The sequence below is a fragment of the Pleurodeles waltl genome, chromosome 8, assembly GCF_031143425.1.
Source record: "Pleurodeles waltl isolate 20211129_DDA chromosome 8, aPleWal1.hap1.20221129, whole genome shotgun sequence".
Lineage (NCBI taxonomy): Eukaryota > Metazoa > Chordata > Amphibia > Caudata > Salamandridae > Pleurodeles > Pleurodeles waltl.
This window is the reverse complement of record NC_090447.1, coordinates 1387556440-1387580077: the sequence shown is the minus strand read 5'-3', so window position 1 is coordinate 1387580077 and position 23638 is coordinate 1387556440. Positions and strand designations below refer to the sequence as shown.

At 43.9% G+C, this 23638-nt stretch overlaps 1 protein-coding gene across 1 annotated transcript in view; it reads right to left on the bottom strand.

Moving 5' to 3' along the window:
* The window catches only part of GPR83 (G protein-coupled receptor 83), a 149336-nt gene that overhangs the window by 72159 nt on the left and 53539 nt on the right, over positions 1-23638 (bottom strand). The window contains exon 2 of the mRNA XM_069202429.1: positions 11371-11496. Within this exon, the coding sequence (XP_069058530.1) occupies positions 11371-11496 (126 nt within the window). The remainder of the gene's footprint in view (positions 1-11370; positions 11497-23638) is intronic.

Genomic DNA, 23638 nt, shown 5'->3' with positions numbered 1-23638 from the left:
TATTGTAATTTTCTGCTAAAGAGATTTACATTAAAGCAGGAAATGCACTTCTCTAAGTACACTTCTACTTTCATGCTAATTATGGTGTAATTACAATCAATGCTTTTTGCAGTAGTGAAAAGCAAAGTTTTCTATGAGAGTTAACATTCAAAGCATAACTTTTTTTAACGTACTATTGGAAATGGCCCTTTCTGCAGGGTTATCACCAAACTTTTCATCTTTCTCCTCCCATTTCTTTGACACTCTTATTGTTGGCTTTAGGACTCTGGGCACTTTACCACTGCTAATCAGTGCTAAAGTGCATGTGCTCTCTCCCCTAAAACTTGGTATATTTGGTTTACACATGTTTGGCTTATTTAATTTACATGTAAGTCCCTTGTAAAGTGGTATACCATATACCCAGGGCCTGTGAATTAAATGCTACTAGTGGGCCTGCAATGCTGATTATGCCACCCACAGAAGTAGCCTTTCAAACCTGTCTCAGGCCGCCACTGCAGGGCCTGTGTGCAAAGTTTACTGCCACACTAATTTGGCAAGTCAAATTCCTTGCAAAGGCCTAAACGTACTTTTTACACAACTAAGGCCCTAGATAGCCATATGGGCAGGGTGCTGTGTATGTAAAAGATAGGACATATATTTTTATGTGTCACATGTCCTAGTATTGACAACATCCTATTTCCTTTTTCATTGTTGTGAGTGCTGCTCCTCTCATAGGTTTGCATTGGGAATTCCCTTATATATTTCTAAGTGGTAATTTCTGATCTGTGAGGAGTAGCATGGACATGTTTGGAATGGTAGTGAGAAATCCTGCTTATTGGAGTAAGTGGATTTTACATTACTAATTTAGTAATGTCACTTTTAGAAAGTGAGCATTTCTCTGTGCTTATAACTCTGTTGATTTGCAGCCTGACTCCAATCCACATCTGAGGCAAAGTGACAGCTCCACTTTGGGCATGCTCTTCAGACAATTGTAATATAAGTGTACTTCTCTCCTGCAAGTTTCTATATGCAAACATCAAACACAAATCTAACTCTTTCTGAAAAGAATATACATTTATTTATTATTATACAATCAAGAATTTCTTTTTTTTCAAAAATATCAAACCAATGCTAATCACTTACATAAAGACACAAAGACAACAGTTAATGATAAACACCCATCTCACTCAGACATACTCACAATAGACCAACAGATAAGAACAATCAAAATTTCCAATAACCTAATTAACAAATATATAACAAAATCTCATATAAATCTATAACAATATATAGCAAAATCTCATATTTTTTGACTCTCTGTTCTTTTTATACTCATAACATAATTCTTTAACCATTCATCCAAAAATTGTCCACATATTTTATTTTCCTGACCAGCCTTGATCAAAGTCCATGAAGTCGTTAGGCCGGCCGCAAAACAAATAACCAGAAGTCCATTATATCAGACATCCATTCTTAATGCTCCATATTTGCCAGCCGCAAATTCAACTGCTGACGCGCGCTTCGGTGATCTCCAAAATTATATTTAATACTTTATGCCACCTTCATCAGGGCCACAGAGCATACTCTCGAGACAGCCATCCACCAGGGAGGGTTTGGTGTGACAGGGCTACATCTGCATTCATCTATAGACTGATGGTATTCCTGGGCTGGGAGAGAGGGAGGGTGGTTCACTTTACACTTGAATAGGCTATGTCCTGCCCTCACACAGAGTGCTTGTTTACCCCCTACTGATGTCCAGAGCCAGAGTAGGGGAGAAGGGAATTTCTTGGAACTGGTAATAATTGGCTGAAATCCTCTATCACCTTCTAGAAGCTGCGTACCTGGAGTATAAGTGCAGGGGCTCTCGCCCCATGATTTTTAGAGCACTGTTGGGGACTGGGACTGAACCTCACACACAGGGTGGCACAAAGAGGGCTGCAGTTATGAGTGAACACTCTCCCTTCTATGCCCTGGGTACCATTTACTAGGGATGTATAAGTCAGCCCTTGTCACTTGGGTGTAGTCAATTTGACATGCAGTTTGTGTAGGGTTAGAACAGGGGACTGAGGTCTGGTTAGCAGGCCTCAGTGAACCCTTAGAGCCGATAAAACAACATCAACCAAAAATGTGGGGGTGAACATGCAAAAATGAGCATTCCTTTACAACACTTGTTTAACCCCTTCGCTGCCAGGCTTTCTCCCCTCAGGTGCTGAGACTGTTTTTGGCTATTTGGGGCAGTTCGCGCTTAGGCCCTCATAACCTTTTTGTTCACATAAGCTTCACATGCCAAATTTGCATCCTTTTTTACCACCATCCTAGGGATTCTAGAGGTACCTAGAGGTTATGGATTCCCATGGAGGAGACCAAGAAATTAGCCAAAATACAGCAAATACTTTGTTTTAAAAAAAAAGAAATGGGAATAAAGGGCATCAACAAAGGGTTTGCGGTACTAAAATCACCATCTTCCCAACTTTTAGGAACAGGCAGACTTGAATCAGAAAACCTCATTTTTCAACACAATTTTGGCATTGTACTAGGACATACCAATGTTTACTATTTTTTGTTAGTGACAGAAATGGGTGTGAAACCAATGCTGGATCCTGGACATCTAAACATTTCAGAAAAGTAGACAAAATTCTGAATTCAGTAAGGGGTCATTTGAGTAGATCCTTTCAGGTTTTCCTACAGAAAGTAACAGCTAAAATAAAAAAATATTGAAATTGAGGTGAATAAAAGAGCCATATCTGTCCACGTTTTCTTCTATAACTTTTTCCACCTATGGCAGATTTGTTAAAGCAATGTACTGTTACGTCTGCTGGACTCTTCTGGTTGTGGGGACATATAGGGCTTGTAGGTTCATCAAGAACCCTAGGTACCCAGAGTTAATAAAGGAGCTCCACCTTGCAATGGGTTTTCATTGTACAGTATGTATACAGCAATTCTTTTGGTGAAATATAAAGAGTGAAAAATAGGTATCAAGGAAACCTTTGCATTTCCAAAATGGGCACAAGATAAGGTGTTGAGAAGCAGGGGTTATTTGCACATCTCTGAATTCCGGGGTCCCCATACTAGCATAGAATTTCCCAAATAGACGTATTTTTTACACACTGTCTTACATTTGGAAGGAAAACATGTAAAGAAAGACAAGGGGCAATAACACTTGTTCATTTATTCTGAGTTCCCCCAGGTCTCCCGATAAAAACGGTACCTCACTTGTGTGGGTAGGCCTACTGCCCGCGACAGGAAACATAACATGGACACATCACATTTATACATTGAAATCTGACATGTTTTTTGCAAAGTGCCTAGCTGTGGATTTTGGCCTCTAGCTCAACCGGCACCTAGGAAAACCAACCAAACCAGTATAGTTTTGAAAACTAGACACCTAGGGGAATCCAGGATGGGGTGACTTGTGGGGCTCTCACTAGGTTCTGTTACTCAGAATCCTTTGCAAACCTCACAATTTGGCAAAAAAAAAAAGGCCCTTTTCCTCACATTTTGGTGATAGGAAGTTCTGGAATCTGAGAGGAGCCTCAAATTTCCTTCCACCCAGCACTCCCCCAAGTCTCCCGATAAAAATGGTACCTCACTTCTGTGGGTAGGCCTAGTGCCCGCAATAAGAAATGCCCCAAAACACAACATGGACACATCACATTTTCCCAAAGAAAACGGACCTGATTTTTGCAATGTGCCTAGCTGTGGAATTTGGCCTCTAGCTCAGCCAGCACCTAGGGAAACCGAGCAAACCTATACATTTTTCAAAACTAGACACCTAGAGGAATTCAGAATGGGGTGAGTTGTGGGTCTCTCACCAGTTTCTGTTACCCAGAATCCTTTGTGAACCTCAAAATTTGACCACAAATACACTTTTTCCTCACATTTTGGTGAAAGGAAGTTCTGGAATCTGAGAGGAGCCACAAATGTCCTTCCACCCAGCATTCCCCCAAGTCTCCCAATCAAAATGGTACCTCGCTTGTGTGGGTAGGCCTAGTGCCCGTGACAGGCAGCACCCCAAAACGCAACATGGAGACATCACATTTTTACATTGACAATTGACGTGGTTTTTGGAAAGTGCCTAGCTGTGGATTTTGGTCTCTAGCTCAGCCGGCACCTAGAAAAACCTACCAAACCTGTGCATTTTTTAAAACTAGACACCTAGGGGAACCCAGTATGGGGTAACTTGTGGCGCTCTCTCCAGGTTCTGTGACCAAGAATCCTTTGCAAACCTCAAAAGTTTGGGAAAAAACACTTTTTCCTCACATTTTGGTGATAGAAAGTTCTGGAATCTGAGAGGAGCTACAAATTTCCTTCCACCCAGCATTCCCCCAAGTCTAGCCTAGTGCCCGAAACAGGAAATGCCCCAAAAAACTACGTGGACACATCAAAATTATCAAATACAAAACTACTTGTTTTGGGGTTTTTGGTGCTGGGCTCAGCAGCCATCTAGGAAAACCTACCGAGACCTAGACAGTTCTGAAAACTAGGCACTCAAGGGAGTCCAGGGAGGTGTGACTGGCATGTATCCCCCAGTGTTTTCTTACCCAGAACCTCAGCAAACCTCAAATTTAGCTAAAAAAGTACATTTTTCCCACATTTGTGCGTGGGATTATCGCACCAGCACAAATTTCCACCCAAAGTTCCCCTCAGTCTCCTGATAAAAATGATACCTCACTTGTGTAAGTGGGCCAAGTGCCTGTGACAGGGAAGAGCCAAAAACATGTTGAAATTGAGGGGGAACCAAAGCGGGTCCAAAAGGGCAGTTTGAAAAAAAACATTTTTAGGTCATGTTTATGGGTATAAATGTGACAATGGTAGTTGGTAGGAATTTTGTGGATTCCTGAAGATTCCGGAAGGTTCCATCACAAAAATCTGGGGAAAATGTGTAATTTCAAGCAAAGTTTTGTGGGCATTGTGGGTAAGAAAATGTTGTGGGGTGCATGTGAAGCACACCACTCTGAACTCACCCAGATGTTGAGATGTTTTGTTTTCAGATATGTCTAGGTCTTGTGGATTTTTCTACATGGCAGCGTCCCAAAGTCTTAAAAGTGCAGCCCTCACCATTCCGAGAGGGACGATTTTGAGAGTTAGACAAGCTCTCATGGCCCAAATGTAAAACCAAAACCCAAAATAATCAGATGTACTCTTGCTTGCCGTTTGGATAATATCTTTTAGTGTGCCCATACTGGTTGGTAGCCACCACACCACACCACTTTTTTTTTTTTAATTCCCTGGCATCTAGTAGGCTTTCTGCCCCCCCGGGGAGTGGATCGATGGTAATTGTCCCATCTGCGGAACAACTTTGTCCCCATTTATTTGGGATGGGGGTATGGCCATACCCCCACCCTCTTTTTAAAAACAAATTCTTCCCTTTTCTCTGGTGGGCATTCTGCCCCCAAGGGGGGCAGAAATGGCCAACTGTAATGTGCCTCCATGGGAGGCGTCCCTTGCCCAAGGGACTGCCTCCCAAATAAAAAACACACACAAAAAATCCCTGGTGCCTAAGTGGTTTCTGTCCCCCCAGGGGCAGATCAGCCTAATAGAAATAGGCCTAAAATAAATTTCCCCCACAGGGGAGCGACCCTTGCCTAAGGGTTCGCTCCCCATCTGTAAAAAAATCCTGGTGCCTAGTGGTTTCTGCCTCCTTGGGGGCAGATCAGCCTAATTAAAATAGGCTGATCTGCCCGGCCTAAAATAAATTCCTTCCCAGGGGAATGCCCCTTGCCTAAGGCGTCACTCTCCTTGCATAAAATTTGCACACAAAAAAATCCCTGCTGTCTAGTGGTTTCTGCCCCCTTTAGGGGCAGATTAGCCAAAGAAAAATAGGCCAATCTGCCCCCATGGTGGGCAGAGATGGCCTAAAATAAAATTGCCCCCAGGGGAGCGACCCTTGCCGAAGGGGTGGCTCCCCACGTCTAAAAATAATTTCAAACAAATTCTGGTGTCTAGAGCCTTTTGTCACCCCCCGCGGGCAGATCGGCCTAATTAAAATAGGCCGATCTGCCCCTGGGGGGTGGGGAGGCAGAAAAAGCCTAATTTAAAAATGTCCCCTTGGGGAGCGGCCCTTCCCAAGGGGCCACTCTACTCATGTGTTTACACAAATCCCTGGTGTCTAGTGTGCATTCCTGCAGGCCGATCGCTAGGCGATAGGGCTAGGCGATCAGGCTGCAGGAATACTCATAAAGACATGAAAGGAAACTGAACTTACAGCGCAATGGTGACAGCCTCTGATGAGGTAAGCAAGCGATTGAGCGCTGATGTCATCAGACGTCACAGGGGGTGGAGGGGAGGGGAGGGGAAGTGATTCCCCTTCCATCCCTGCAAAGGGGAGGGGAGTGGGAGGCAAACCCCCCTTGGGCTGGGTCCAGGACGTAACGGTTATGCCCTCGGCACGCGAGCAGTGCAGCCGAGGACGTAACCGTTACGTCCTTGGCACCCGCAGGTTTAAAATACTTAGAAATTCACTTAAAACACCTCAGTCAAAGTGTTGTTACAGGTGCAAATTAAAACAGAAAAATGACGGAAATTTGCGAGTTATGAACAAGACCACAATCCATAACTCGCACTGCAGGCATGCAAATCAAAATAAATACATCAAATGCAATGCAAGATCTGCTGACTGCACAAAGGACTCATCTGGACTACGCTTCTCTTCTGTGGTAGCCCTGCTACCTGCTACTGCTTGGTGGCATAAAGGACTCCCTGGATTGCTTTTCTGCTTGTTGGCCTACTTCCAGTGGCTTCCTCACTCTGTTTCACTAAGGCACTGCAGTGCTGCCAAGGGGAGCCATCATTCTGCCACTATTAATGATGTGCTGGCCTACCTGCTCTGGGCCCCCCACCAGTGTTCTCAGTGCTGGGTGAGTGCTTTATTTCTCACCCTGAGTGCAGGCTTGTTCTGGGGCGTGCTGCAAAATGCATACTGAGCACTTCAACTTTTGCCAGAGTCAGCACGTAGTGGGCTCTTAGTAACCTTACTTTCTTTTTAACCCAATGTGATCGCTTGACATTTCCTTGGGATTCCCCTTGTTTTAGGCCCAGTGTGTGTTGGGCACTTCCTGGGCCACAGACAGCAACATGATACCAGCACTTTTGGGGCTTCCTCGTGGAGAAGACGGGTCATACAGCCCCTGACGCCTCGTGCTGTACAGGGTGAGTGCCCTGGAAGGATCAGCGGCTTTCGTTGGAAGTGCACACCCGGCTGGTAAGGAATCTCCTTATGCCACACTCATGGAACAAGACTCCGCGTTGCCTAGCAACCTGGCAACACTTGGACGGCAGTCAGCACCATTTAACCATGCCCCTGCAGGTGACAAAGACCTAAGTGGTGTGGATGCCTCTGTCCATCAGCCTGGGAGAGGAGGAGGAGGCCACCAAAGCCCCAGATTGCTGCGTCCCCTGCCCTGGGGGACCGCTGCACCAGCCCATATCAAAGAGGACAGCCAGCAAGGCCCCAGCAGAGACAGGTATGCTGCGCTTGGTCCAAGTGCCACAGTAGAGTCAGCCTTTGGCGGGAGTTTTTCTGCCACCCCGCTCTCTTTCACAGACAGCTCAGCAGAGGCCGAGGTTGCCCTGGGGAGACACGGGTAACTGCTCTGCCCGTACCTGTGAGGCCACCCCGGAAGTCCCCCGCCATCTGGAAGTTTTCAAGGTAAAGTATCTCCATCTCTTTTGTGCTTATTCCAACTGTGGGAAGGACCGAACGAGGCCAGCCCGCAGGACTTCAGCAGACGGAGCTTTATACTAGGTTCATTCCACACACAGGTCTTTGGGGACATTCCTTTCGGTGGGCATTGTGGGATTTCACTTTATTTAGGGAGGCTGTGGATTACCGTAGCAAGTCTAATAGAAGCGCCAGGGCACTGTGGACAAAGCTTTCAGGGAGACATGCTCTACGATTCATATGTTCTTACTCAGTATACACCGTACAGACCCTAATATGAGTACAGTTATGCTGCTATTTATGTACAGCAGACGAGAACCATTCATGAACCAGCCATTCTATGATGTCATGTGATGATTTCGGTGGTTCACTGATTCTAAGGTGTTTGTGAGAACACTGGTTACCTTATGTGTGATTATGGTATTTCATGCCCTGATGTTATAACCCAGGTCATTTTTGTCTTACAATGAAAGGCTGAGCTGTTATTGGTGAGATTTGCATTTGTGATCTGTGGATTAAATGTAGACCTTAGCAGCGAGTACTTAACCAAATAATCTATATCAAAAAATACATGCACATTTTAAAGTAAAAGGTGCAAATAAAGTGTTTAGATATATAAACATATTCAAATTCTAAATGGTAAGACATGTTTCCTAGGCCAATATACAAAGTATTTGGCTGAAGGCATGTCATGTCTAAGGTGACACCCTGGCCTAGTGACTATGGGTAAGGCCTCTCCTTGCCCAGGGCCACATGTGTCAAGCAGCCAACAGTGACTTCTGGGTACCGAACAAAGGGCATGGCCAAAGTATAATTTCTATGCCCATTGACCAGAGGACATGCCTTGTGCCACAGTCAATGGACTGGTGGGTCCAGGGTTGGTCAATGGTCAGGCTATTTGCCCAGTTGCCACAGAGTACAGCCACAGGCCATGCATAACAAGTACTGGTTGCAAGGTCAGAGGGCATGACTAAAGATCAAGCCCTCTGCCCAGAAGACAATGTGGGCTGGTGTAGTGAGTATCTGTTATGTCTCAAGGTCCATCTCTGTGCCAAGGCAGCAACGAGGACAGGAATATTGGGCACAAGTCATGGCTTAAAATGATGCTGTATCACCAGTGACTGATGGACATGGCTGGACTTTAGTTGATAGGATGTCCTGGCTTATATATTTTTATTTCTCTTGACTATTTGTAAGGTGTGACATAATGCAAAAGCCTCGAGGCACCAGACTAAAATTAGTTGGGAAGATGAGCAGTAAGAGCCGGAAGAGTAAAAATAGGGAACAAGAAACAAAATCAAAAGGTTTCAGGAATTATTAGGATTACAGATTTTGGTAGCATGTGAGGAGATCAACAGTGTCACACAAAGTTTAAGGTAAGCTGTAATAGAACCAGAGATCAATACTGAGAACCTTCTGATCCTTGTAGAAACTGGCCTTAAGTGTGAAGTTCTACCAGCAGAGATGAGAGATCTTGAAGCACGGTTGACTAAAATCAGAAATGCAATGTAATTGGAAGCGTTGTGAAGTGCCATGTTGGTTAGAATCAACATTTTCAATGGAGCCTTTCTTTTATTGGTGGTCTGTGGATGATTTCAAGAACTGGGCAGATATGGTTTCAATGACACGTCCATGCTATGAGCCAAGTTACTGAGTTTGCAGGTGTATAGCTTCTTGAGGACATGGAGGGTGATGGGTTCAAGAAGTATGCTGCAGTATTCCTGCTTATTAGGGAGTAAGGCATGGATGATATCAGGAAGTGAAAACAGGTGTTCTAAATCAGGGTTTTCGTATAATTAGACAGTGCAAATCATTGCATTTGTTTTTATGTATTTTATTTTAGCATTCTTATATAGCACACTCACTCAGAATAAAACAAAAAAAAGAAGAATGTAATGTAACTGATAATCATACGCCAGGGACCCTTCAGGAGCCGGGAAGGAAGAGTACTGCAAAGACGAGTGTAGGTCGGAAAGAAATTTGAGGTATATCTTAGGGTGAAGGTAAGGACAGTAAAGGGCAGAAAAATAGGATAAAGAGTAAAAACGCATATGTTACTCCAAATATTTTGATTAAACACACGCTTTTAGTTTCTTTACAAAACCAACATAGAGATTCCAAACATGTAAAGTCACATATTGAGTTAGTATGGAGTTACACACGTGCAACTACCGAGAACACTGACCTTGCAGGCTTCTTTAATTCAGTATCTTAGTTCAAGTGTTATGTTTTACATGTCTCTACATTTTCTGTTACTTCCTGCAATCTGGAGTGTCTTATGAAGATAACCAGGTTAGTGCATTTGTGATGCTTTTTAGACCAAGGGGCATCTTGAACTTTATTATGGCTTCCAAATGTAGCTATTGTAGATCTTTGAGAAGTGGTACTTTTTAGTGCCTGAAATCAGTCTGCCTGCAGAACAAAGCACAGCTTTTGTGAGCACTACAGCAACACTTTAAAACCCTATCAGAAGAAAATCCTACAACAAGCAGTTCTTGAAGTGAATAACACCCGAAACACGAGGCGCGGTAGTCACTTAGGGGTAAGAAATGTCCTTTCTTTTGATTGATTGTAAAACACCTGCCTGCAAACATTTAACCAGTGCACTCTACACCGGCATCTCCAACCAACTCATTCAAAGGCTGCAAAGGACCCAGAACACCGCTGCTAGACTCATCCTGGACATCCCCGGCAGTGCTCACATCACCTCACACCTCAGAGAGCTCCACTGGCTACCTGGAGGAAACTAAAGACCTGGCTGTTCGACTCAGGCTTCCATAAGGCCTACACTCCTGTTTAGCACCTGGATATCTTCACCAATGATTAGCCATGGTGTAAAAATCAAAATAACATAACAGTCTGATTGAAAGCACCTTGGGGGACAGTGAGGAATCTAAATTTAGTTTTGTACATTTAACAGATTTTCAGACAGCCAATTCTAAAGCAAAGCTAAGTAATTATTCTCAGTTATCATGTTATGAGCAGAGGATATCTTTAGATATATTTTTGTGTCATCCTATTATTATTATACGGACACATCTGTTCCCTCCAGCAAGACTCCCAGAAGCTCCATGTATAGGTAGAACGGTGCAGGAGCAAATATGAAGCCCAACATCGAGAATAAATCACTTTACCTAACCAGGAGATTATAGATGGTTAGGAAGAAAGTGAAATGTCTCAACACGCTACAAATTATGTCCATATGAGCTTCGAGGATCTCAAAAAGACTTTAAAGATCAACTCACTAAATTCTGCAGAGGGATCAAGGAGGCTGAAGAGACAGGTCGCACCACCATCCAAAATGCTATGAATATCAGCTGTCTTGAGTATGGCAGATAAAACAGCATCCACTGATTCAATTGCATTAATATACACTTCAAAAGAGGGGGTTCTTTCTAGTGTGACCCTGAGACCCCTGCTTTGATCATTAGTAAATATGTTTTGGTTGAGTAGAGGAGTATAAGTGTACATGTCTTGAAAGATTTTGAGATCTAGAGGAGCACAAAGTAAGGAAATAGGTAAATAAGATAACACAGATAATTGACGAATGATATAGTGGACTTAAGAGTTGTTTGTACTTATCATTAACAAGGTTAGGATCAATAATATATGAATAACGCAGAAAACAATCGCAAACCGAAAATCTAGTAAAATTCCCAAATTATGATTACCAATGCAAACAATAAACCCAGTCTCAATAAACATTTGCTTAATTCTAAATGAACACTCACCTGGTGTCTGTCCACTGCAATTGCCGTGAGGGTTAAGGCTGAGACATGTAGCGAGCAGTACTGAGCAAACCGGCTGACATGGCACATGCCTTTTCCGAACATCCATGTGCTGTTCACAAAACGAGCCTGGGGAAGGATTAAAATATTCCTTGATTAGGCATCTCTATTAAAAAAGGTCTCTGCATGCATTGCCTGCAAAATAACAGATGCATTGCACTTATATGTAAATATATATGTCCAGTCACAACAGTGTTCTTGGAAGAGCACTAAAGTAACAGAATTATGTGTGGAGTCATTTTTTTACATTTTTATTTATATTTCATTGTAAATACATGTCATAAAGGAAATTCAAAAACAATGACCAAACAAAAACATCAAGAGCATCATTATCTATGCATGGATATTTGCATCAAAGCTTAGTAATGGCATTAACAAAGTGAGTAATATATGAGGAAAGATCATAACAGTATGCTTTCAACAGTATCTAGGATGCATATGCAACTACTGAGTCAACCAAGTTACCCATTCAGAGAAGTAGTCCTTTAAACATGGCTTCAGCATACTACTGCAGAGTCCGACTGTGCAGTTTTACTACCAGCCCGACTTGACATTCAAATATCCTTTTCCAAGTGTTATACTCTTCTTTTAGTACAGAAAACGTACCATTCAGATAGGTTGAAGGTAGTCCATAGAGCAGAGTACTTTGTGATTAAAAGCTGAAACATGAGCTTCTGAGTATCACTGAGTTAAATGTACACCCTATGCTCAGTTATATATGTAGTGTGCCACCCATACATCAACTCATATACCTATTATTAAAAGGATAGAGGCACTGACACACCCAGGCAGACACTGAGGAAGCCGCTTATGCATTCATGCACACACCCAGATGACAGTTATGTTTCCAGCAGTATTGGAGCCAGTGGCACAGAGAGTTACATACCCGTATACTCACCATATTTACATAAACATCTGGGTGCACACACATAGAGGTACTGATACACCCAGTCAGATATGTAGCCAAATACTGACACAACCTACTACCCATCCACACAAGTACTCCATTAAACATGACAAGGCTACCACTACAGACACTTGGTGTGCGGGTTTACTGTCAGCTCGACTTGCCATTAGAAAAGATGCTTGAGAATCCTTAAATGGTCCTTTTACTACACAAAATTGAGCACTCAGCTAGGCTTTGGTGGGCCATAGAGCAGGGTGCTTTGTGGTTAAAAGATTAAACATGTCCTTCTAAGTTTCACTAAGTTAGACGTGCAATTGCAGACTCCTGTGCACAGTTATATATGCAGTGTCCCACAAATACTTCAACTCATATACCTATTAAAAAAAGGCTGGAGCTAATGACACACCCAATTGGACACTGAGAAAGCTGCTTATACATTCATGCACACACCAAAGACAGAAATTATGTTTCCATCAGTATTGGAGCCAATGGCACACGCAGTTACATACCCCTGTACTCACCATATTTACTTAAACATCTGGTGGCACACCCATAGGGGTACTGGTACACTCGGTCAGATATGTATCAAAATACTGACACAACCTACACACCCATCCACACAAGTACTCCTTTAAACATGTCTCATTCTATTTTACTGTTCAAATATTTCTCACTATTTTTTAACATTATTTTTTCAGTCCATGGTCCTTACTCTTTACTATTTCTGATTGCAGTCACCTTTATTTGCACTATGATTCATTTACACTGGTACAAAAGTGTTGTGCTTTATTATTAACATAATCTTTTCCATTGCAGAATCGAAAACTATATAGACCAAATTTATAATATGAAACTTTAACTATACCTCTTTTCCTCTTATTATACACATTAATGGACCCGTTTACTGCAGTCATGTACAGGACTAAACACATCTTTATTAATTGATAGATCATCCATAAACATATCAAGCTAAACAAAGCTAATTACAGTGATAAACACATAAAACAGGGATAGATCCATATGCAGTAACTGCCCCAGGCAGACACTCATCAACACACTAACAGCCATACCTGGGGTGTGGAATTCCTATAGCCTGATGACCAGGACATACTGTTTGTGGTCAAGGACAACAAGTGCTCATGTTTATTTTGTCTGTGGGATAAGTAGGTCCATACCCCTGCAGCACAAGCCCTTTGGGTACCAGTTCACAAGGGAAGGAATGGTCTGCAGTTGAGGTAACATTTGTATCCTTATCTTCATGCTGTTCGAGCTCGTATTTATGGTTTATTAATGCAAAGTCTGTATTATTAGGGTAAGTGCTCTAACTAAGTGTTGTAAGGTCACACTGCACTACTGACAGTGGTTCCAGTAAAAAAAAAGCATGCACACGTTTGAAAAGTTTAACAACATAAGGCTACCTATAATGCTCCCAGAATGCTCTCTGATTAGATGCAAATGTTTGCAAAAGCTTTTAAGCAAGAGTGATGATTCTTTGCGTGAAAAATAAAATGTTTTTAAAAAATGTAGGAAAGTAGGAAAAAAGGTTTTGCTACTGTGACATTTTAGGTACTATTTCTTTCAAGCATCATTTCAAAGTTGATGATGCATGCTAGTATTTCCAAAAATATTAATAATGGAAAATCAGTGTAACCATTTTCAACAAGGTTAGGGGAAACATGAAAATAAACAAGCACTGGCAAAGCCAATCGATCTTTCAATGGTTGTCAGTTATTTGATTTTGTCAATGCATGTCTTGTTTTGACATGGCTTTTGTAACACTTTACTGTTGTGGGAGCTGCCAAACGCTCACTATTTTAACAAACATCGATGTTAGACCTGACAGCCTTAGGGTGGTCACCCCTAACTTTTTGCCTGCCTCCCTCCACTTTTTAGATACTGTTGTTGCTGGTTTTCAGACTCTGCACACTTTCCAGGGCCTGCCCTAACGCAAAGGACTGCCACACCGCCTACGGGGGCCCTGGCAGACAGGATTGAACTGAAAGAGGACCTGGTGCACTTCTAAGCCACTCTTTGAAGTCCCCCCACTTCGAAGGCATATTTGGGTATATAAACAGGGCCTCTGCCCCTACCAACTCAGACACTTCCTGGAGAAGAAACTTACAACCAGAACCTGTATCCTGCCAAGAAGAACTGCCTGGCTGCCCAAAGGACTCACCTGGCTGCTTTCTGTGAAGGACTGCTGCCTTGCTGTTGCCCTGCTGCCTTGCTGCTCTCCTGGCTGAGGTGAAGAAGTGCTTGCCAAGGGCATGGATAGAGCTTGCCTCCTGTTCCCTGAAGTCTCTGGACCAAAAAGACTTCATCTCTTCAAGAAGGACTCCTTGTGCGGCGAAATTTGACGCACAGCCTGCCAGAAAAGACGCACAGCTTGCACTGCAGTGAAAATGTCACTGCACGCCGAACCGGAACGATGCAGCCTGACTTCGCAACGAGAAGATCGATGCAGCACCAGCGTAGCGACCAAAACTTTGATGCACAGCCCACTGGATCGACGCACAGCCGACCTGGAATGACACAGCCCGACTTCCAGAGAGGAAACAATGCAGCACCTGCTGTGCGGCAGAACATTCGACACAACACCCACCAGATTGATGCAGTTCCTGGGACTTCATCCTGCCAGCGCAGGAAATCCACGCACCGTTTCTTGGGTGTCTGAAAACCCCGCAACCCAAAGGGGATCCACGACCGAGCGCCAGAAATCAATGCACAGCCGTCCCTGCATGGAAACTAAACAACGCATCGCTGTGTGCGGCCCGAGAAATCGACACACACTCCCTTTGTTTCCACGCTTCTTCTCCTCTGCGTTCTTTGCAGAGATTTTTCACGTGAACCAGGTACTTTGTGCTTGAAAGAGACTTTGTTTGCTTTTAAAAGACTTAAGACACTTTATATCACTTTTCAGTGATATCTCAACAGTTACTTATTGCATCTTTGATCGTTTTGACCTTCATTTATCCAGGTAAATATTATATATTTTTATAAGCACTGTGTGGTGTATTTTTGTGGTGCTATATTGTGTTATTGTATGATTTATTGCACAAATACTTTACACATTGCCTTCTAAGTTAAGCCTGAGTGCTCAGAGCTCAGCTACCAGAGGGTGGGCACAGGATAATTTGGATTGTGTGTGACATACCCTGGCTAGAGTGAGGGTCCTTGCTTGGATAGGGGGTAACCTGACTGCCAACCAAAGACCCCATTGCAAACAATTGACAAAAACCAAAAAGGTTTTTGGTCTCAAAAAGTACACATTGCCACAGTAGTTCCTGGCACTGAGCAGAACTACTTTGTGTGCCAATATGCTCCTTATGAAAGAGCAGAATTGTATCACTCACAGTAAAGTCTGCCAAGAGACAGACAGAGAGAGAAATAGAATTTTACTAAAAACAAAATGTCATGGTTAATGCCAGAGCTAATTAGGGGCCCAATCCTTAAAGAAAGTCACAAATGTGCACCCATGGTATATGTTTTTGAAATAGTGGCTTTCATGAATTCACAAGAATTTACAGAAGTAATGTTTGAGACTGGGGACGGCCGGAGCTCCGTCATGCTCCGCGCCTGAGTGAGATCCGGGAGAGCAGGTTATGGCGGCAGGACGTGCTGTGATATCCCTGTCTACCTTTGTCTGGGGATAGCAGCTTGGAGATTCTGCAGCCACTGACAGTAGTGTGGCACTGAGCAGCACAAACGCTGCTCAGAGGACTCGTTTGTTTTGATGTGCTCATGAGCACAGCTACGGGAGCCTGAAGGCGCGCTGGAATGCGCAGTTCGTTACTGAGCGGCAAGCCTCACAGCGCCACTCGGAGGACTTGTTTGCGGTGCTCGTGAGTATAATTGTGAGAGCCTGTAGGCGTGCTGGAATGCACGTTTTGCCTTGAGGGAAAAAGGCCGCAGGGGTGCTGGGGCTCTTTCATACCTACAGCTATTCGCAGGAGGGCATCCTCTCCCCTCCCCACCCTCAGGTCACCGAAGACGGGGCATACAAAGAAGTTTGCCTATGTGGGTGCGTGTTCCTCTCGGCTGACAGTAATTTTGGCAGCAGATATGAGGCTTCTCTTCGGACACATTGATAATGTATATACTGATAGGCTGAAGATTGGGGAACTGTGACAGGAGAGAGGACTGGAGTTGACCTCTTGTTTAGCGTGGAGGGCATGTTGGAAATCTCAAATTAATTTTTTGTTTGCATGATCTCTAATCACTAACCTTAAGGCTAAAAATTTCCAGCAGTGTGCGGGAGCTATAAGGTCTTGTCAGTTCGGGTTTTGCTCAACCATATCTTAAGCTTCTATAGGGGGGAACTGGTAGCGGTGCTTATTTATTGGACGCAGTTGCGGCCCCTTTGTGCCTTCTAATTCGCTCCCCCCTCTCTGATCTTTTTTTCTCACTCCCCCGCCTTCAGCCACTGTTGCCAATAAAGTGTTGGGATTTTGGTCCTTCACAATCTTGCTGTTCCACTTTATTGTCTCCCACAAAGAAACGTGCAACACGGGATATTGGGTCTAAGTCACGGCCAACAGGCAAGTTTTTGAAAGGTTCTAAATATAAGACCCTGACCTCAGCTTCTGGGAGGCTCAGGCTATGCTCCAGCCAACAGGACTTTGTTGATCCCTTAGGCCCAGTGTCTCAGATGCAGGATCTTCCTTCATTTTCACTTCCTTCAGGCCCTATTGCTATCTCAGAGCTTAATATCGAGGAGCCTGTGCACCAGCCGGATGAGTGTCCACCATCCTCAACGGAGTCATCTCCTCAAGTTCTTTCTCAATCTTCCTCTACCTATCCGGGTGGCGTTGTTTTTGACTCCCTACCTGAACCACTTTATCCAGCGCCATTAGGCAATCCTCCCTCTGAACATCTTGAAACTCTTCCCCTATCTAATACGGATCAATCAAAGAAGCCCGCATATCCTTTGTTCTTAAATCCCACTAGCAGCCTCAAAGCTATAACCATGTTAAGTACAAAGGGGGCAAAAGAAGGAGTGGGGGAGAGGGGAATGCTTTCTAGTGAAGAGACCCCGCCAAGTACTGGTGATCTTGCCATTTCGGTTCCAAGCCCTTCGTTGGAAGAGCCACGTTCTGAAGTTCTCAATACATCGGGAATCAACTTCAATACAAACATTGCGTCACACCCTCCTGGCTCTTCTCCCAATCTTTCAATTTCAGCCTACATGGCAAGCGGTATAAAAGGTTCTTCAACATTGGAAGAGCTGATGGGACAGATTCTGGTAGAGCTCCGAGCTATAAAACTCTTGCAAGAGGAGACACGTAGAGAGACGAAAGATCAGCTTTCGCAATTGAATACACACCTAACTCACCTCTCCTCTCGAGTCTCGCAGATGGAGCAGCGGGTCTCCAACCTAGAAGATGTCGAGCATCGTACTAAATCAACAACATCTCGGATTCAATCTGAGCTGGAGGATCTTCAGTTAAAGCTGGACGAGGCAGAGAACAGGTCTAGACGTTCCAATCTTAGATTTGTGGGAATCCCAGAGGGGACTGAAGCAGCCTCATCAGTGACCAACGTTATCTCGGAACTTATCTATAAAGTCATCCTTCCGGAAAAGGACAGAGCTGGAGGGGACCTCTCAATCATGAGGGCCCACAGAGTGCCCTTCACCCGCGCTGTCAATTCCAAATATCCACGTACTATCTTGGTTAATTTCGGAGACTTTCGAATCAAGGAGCAAATTCTTTCCCAGGCTAAAGCAATGAGAGAGTTTAAGTCTGATGACAAGTTCACTTTTTCAAGTTTTTGCAGATATGTCGGTTGCGGCTGTGCACCGGCGTCGTGAGTTTGTTGGTTTAATAGATAATTTCTAAAGGTTGGGGGCGCCTGCAGGTATAGTCCAACTTGCTAAACTCAAAGTTCTACACAAAGGCCAGGCGAAAGTCTTTCAGAACGTTTAGGAAGCAACTAACTTTCTGGATTTCCTAAAAAATCAAGGAGGGGCTAAAGGATACGGGCGGGGGCGGGCAAGGGGGGCAGAGCGGCGGTTAGATTTTTGCGTCACTGCGCCATTGCGTAGAGATACGTTTTAAGAAGCTGGGTACAGTTGGTAGCCTTATTTTTGTATGATTTATTATAGGTCGCTATACTCACATTTTGTACACGAGATCTTTTTTGGTCACCTATACTGCCACCATAGATAAAAGTCTGACTGGTTGGCAGGGATACCAGTCGGTTGACTATTGTTTTGGGAAGTGCCGCCGCACTGCTCTTTCAGTTCTTAGTTCCTAGTCTCTCGGTTGCCATGGTATTGCACCCCCAAATTGGGTTAAGGGGGGAGGGCCAAGGGTCGGGCACTGGATGGCGGGCTCCTGAGACCGGTGGGAAGCAAGGTGAGAAAAATTAACAATTGGGTACACAAATGTCCTCAGGTATGTTATAGGGCGCCTAGCTAAGGGTCTGATAGTTTATTTATATACTGGTCTTTCCTTTGTTTACACTTTCTTAGATAATGGCTAGCGATAAAAGGGTCACAATGACATTTCTTTCATGGAATATTAATGGCTTACGGGTTATAAGGAGGAGGAGGAAAATCTTTGAGTTTCTAAAAGGGTTAGATGAGGAGGTTGTCATTTTACAGGAGACTCATTTGTTACAGTCTGAGTGGAGCGGATATCTTAAACGCTTGAACTGGGTTGGCTTTAATGCGTGTACAAATCAGGCGTGCCCTGTGAAAGGGGTGTCCATTCTTATAAAGAAATCGGTAAGGGTAAACGTTGCAAACATCATGAGAGACCCCAAGGGTAGGTGGTTGATCGTGGAGGCGGGCTTGAACGGCATATGGCTCACGATAGCTGGATATTACGGGCCTAATGTGGATGACCCTGCACCTTTTCAGGAGCTGTACAGTCACCTATTGGTAGCAAAATATCCGAATATAGTAGGTGGGGATTTTAATGTGCTATTGGAGCCACGGTTAGATAAGTCCACCTTAGGACCGACAGTCAACTCTTCTAAAACTCGCTCTTGTATAAAACAGGCAATGGCTGACCTGAGCTTGTGTGATATCTGGCATCAGAAAGGTGGTGAAGGCCTCAGGTTCACTTTTAAAAAGAAAAAAAAAGAAGAATTTACAGAAGTAGACCAAAAATTGGTATTCATAGAAAATATTTGTGAGCTGTATTTTAGCAAGTATGCAAGTGTAGATTTGCTCATGGGAAAATCTGTTGAGCATTTACAAGTTCACTTTCCCTCCAACCACTTTTTTTCTAGCCCTGGAAGAAGTTCTACTTCTGCCCTTGTCAAGAGTAAATCTACCAATCTTTCTCAGTATGGAAAAAGATTAGAGAAGAGCAGGTGAAAATCCTTAAAACATGTAAGTTAGGAGGTTTGCCCAACTCAAAGGCATGCATCCAGCCCTGGAACAATTGCTTACTGTTTCTTCCAGCCCCAGTATGTAGATCTGCAGAAAGGTGGCAAACTAAGGAATTCCTGGAGAAGGGCTTGAAATTGGTAGTATTCAATGCCTACTATAGTATTAGCACTGGCATAATTAGAGAGGTTATCAGAGTTTTTACATAATTTGATTGCTGCCATAATGTGTCACCACACTACATGGCACCAAAGGGACAAGTAGATTTTTTTGTAGGACAAGTAGATTTAAGAAGCAACGTGTTCCATGGACAAGTGGTTATTTTAGAAAATTACACACCCCTGCATATTCTGGTACAGAGACACACTCATGCATACGCTGTAACATGCAGGCATACATTTACACATACACTGACACACCCAGCCAAATATTAATGCGTTTAATGATACACTCAAGCACGTACTCATGCATAAAGTAACACATCCAGGATCACATTCATATATGTACTGACATACCCACCAACACCACAATGCAGACACTTACAGACCCACCTATACAGTGATGTAACCAGTTATACACACAGCCACACAGTCATACATACACTGACAAACCCAGGCACATACCAATGCAGACACTAACAATCCCACCTAATGACATATATTCTATGACACAGGCAGGCATACACTCGTGTACACTGACACAGCCTCACACACACAGATGCATACACTAACATACTAAACACATACTCATGTATACACTAACTCACCCACAGACTGATAGATACACTGACACACCCAGCAGGCACTGATCTATGCACTAACGCAACATCCTGCTATGTTTAAAAAACACTAGAAATTCACTGGAAGAAAAGATTACAGGGATGTTATAGTTAGGAGATAAAATATAAACAAAACGTAGAAATTCACTGAAAAATACAAAGGTTACAGGTATCTTATAGTTAGGAAATAGAATAAAAAATCTTACAAATTCACTGAAAAAAAAAGACTGCAGGGACATTATAGTAAGGCTCGGTTTTTATTTGTCCAAAACCACAGAGATTCAGCATTTATAGTTACCAGACCTAACTATAACTTATGCCCCTGCAATGCACTGCTTATGACCTCACATATTACATCACTTATGACATACGGCTTGATAGGATATAATGGAACTTGTAAGATGGCGGGCAGGATATCCGTCACGTTTGTGAAGGAGTAATCCCCTTCGCTAATGTCGTAACCAGGTCCATAGTGATTGACATCACTGATGACATTGTTGTGTAGTCATTTTAGCTATAATTGTGCACATGTTATTTTAGAAAACTAGACCTGCCGCTGTGCACTTTAATCTAGATATATTTTATTCAGCTTAATTTTATTATTTTAACAATAGCTACATTTGCGGTCTTGTTTTATTTTCTCTATCTAGCTGTTCTTTGCCTAGGTCAGCACTGCTTCTTAAACAAGACATTTCTTTCATTCTGTGCTTTTGTCAAGGCTGCAGTAAGATAGGTTGCCAGCATAAGTGGTACGCTTTGTCTTCCATGTTCACAGAAACATACACACTCTTACGTGGGGATCCTTTCTTGGAACACCAGCTCTTTTATTATAAAAACACTACTTTGACCCATGTACGTTAGAGGGAGATTCCAGCCAGTTGATCACGACTGTTTGCTGATTGCTGAGTGCTTCGCTGCAGCTGTTTATTTAGACTGCAGGCCTCTTGCTCAGGATTGAGGGATGATGTCCTAACAGGGGGAACCTGCAGGGCAGAATTAGAGCTTAACATGTTGTGCTCTAACATAGCCTAGGTAGGAACTATCCTTTAAAATCTTAGTGACACCATGGTAGAGTTATTTTTGTGTTTTACTCTTCTTGTCACAGTTGTAATGCTGTTGTGCTTCATTGTCCTAGTTATTGTAATACTTCTTTATTATCTAAGATGCAGTTACTTCAATAAAACCTTAGTGAACTATAATCTGCATACGTGAGACTAATGTTACTGAGAGAAACGGATGAGATCTGAATGACCACGAATTCCCTGAGGAGTCATTTGTGTCATGCGCCCGGTTGCCCAATCATCCCTGCTCTTGGATGAAGCACTGCTAGTTAGCCGGAAGAAAACCTGGATTAGGCTGACAGGTGTCACCTGGTGTGGGTTCAGACTCAGTCCCTCGCAGTACAGGTGATTCTGCTGCCCAAATCCAGTAGTCTCATTAGGATAAAGAGAACCTACGCGACAACATCACTGATGACATCTCAAATGACATCACTGATCACACCACTGATTACATCATCCACCTAACCACTCACAACCCCCACTCCCACCCCATACACACATCTCATGTACCCACTCACAATGTTACACAACTACACACATACTCATTCACACACCCATACAAGTACACACAAAACCACTCTAGTTGTAACATGCACTCACACACCTATTCACTTACTGATATAGCCAGTCACACAACCACTCACTTACCCATACAATTAGTCACACACCTATACAACCAGCTATAAAACTAATTCTGCTATACTGCTACCGGCAGACCCACTGATGTACCCATGCACTCATTCATACACCCACTTACTTACCAATACAGCTATTCACACATCCTGTCATACAACCCTACAGCAACTCAGACACTAAGCAGGTCATTACGACTCTGGTGGTCTTCAGACTGCCAGGGTCATGGTGGCAGTCTGACTGCTGTCAAAGTGGTGGTCCGACCGCTTTGGCGGTGGTCTGACTGCCACATTTTGAACACGGTGGTTGCGCCACAGTCAGACGGCTAGCACCGCCAGTTTCCCTCCACAGGAGGGGCTGGCGGTTCTGGCGATACTAATCCGCCAGGGCAGTGCTGCATGCAGAGCCGCCCTGGAGATTATGACCCCCCTGCCGTCCAGCTTTTACATGGCAGTAATACTGCCACGTAAAGGCTGGTGGAGATGAGGTGCAGGAGTCCCCAGGTGAGCCCCTGCACTGCCCATGCTGGGCCAGGGCCAGGACCGTCACGCAATTCACTGTCCCCATTGCAGAGAATGAACAGCATTATGGGTACTGGTGCACCCTACACACTGCAGCATTGCTGCCGGCTCAATTATGAGCTGGCATCACTGTTGTAGGCTGTTCGCCGCGGGGCCAGTGGGCGGCTACACCATTTCCCAGCGGGGAAATCGTAATGGGGCCCGTGGGAAGGCGGACGCACTGGGAGCAACCGGACCACAGGAGTTTGGCAGACGGCCTTTTCTGTCCGCCAAACTCAAAATTATCCACTAAGTCACTTACCCATACAACTACCTGTACACCCACACACCCACTTGTACAAGAAATGACACTACCATTCTCACCCACACAAATACTCACACACCCACTCATTTACTCACATAGATACTAAGACATATACTCACTCACTTATGCAGTGACTGATACAAGAACACAGTCAACCATACATTCACTGACTCACTCATGCATGCAGTTGCTCACACACTGTCTAACTCATGCATACAGAGACTCAAACATCTTCTAACTCATTCAGTCAATCACAGTACTACTTAGTAAGCCATAGAAGCACTCAAACACTCAAGGCCTGATGTAGATGTTGACGGTATTACCACCAAGCTGCGCCGGTGGCAGGCCTGAGAAGACCATCAAGGCGGCGGTGTTCCACCCGGTGTATTTAGATGTTACACTCCTGCATGCAGTGTACTGGCAGCGGTTCACTGAGGGCAGGAGACAGCAGCAGGACTCAATGAACTTCACACAATGGCAGCGGCTATGGAAGGGGAGTAAGTGACACACACTTTCCCTTAGCCCAAGGTGCACCCCTACACTACACAACACAGACACATATTTACCCATTCGCTTTCGAACACAACACAACCCTAACATGCCAAAAACAAACATTGACACACATCCATGCTACAACATACACACACCATTGACACTGCACCCACACACCA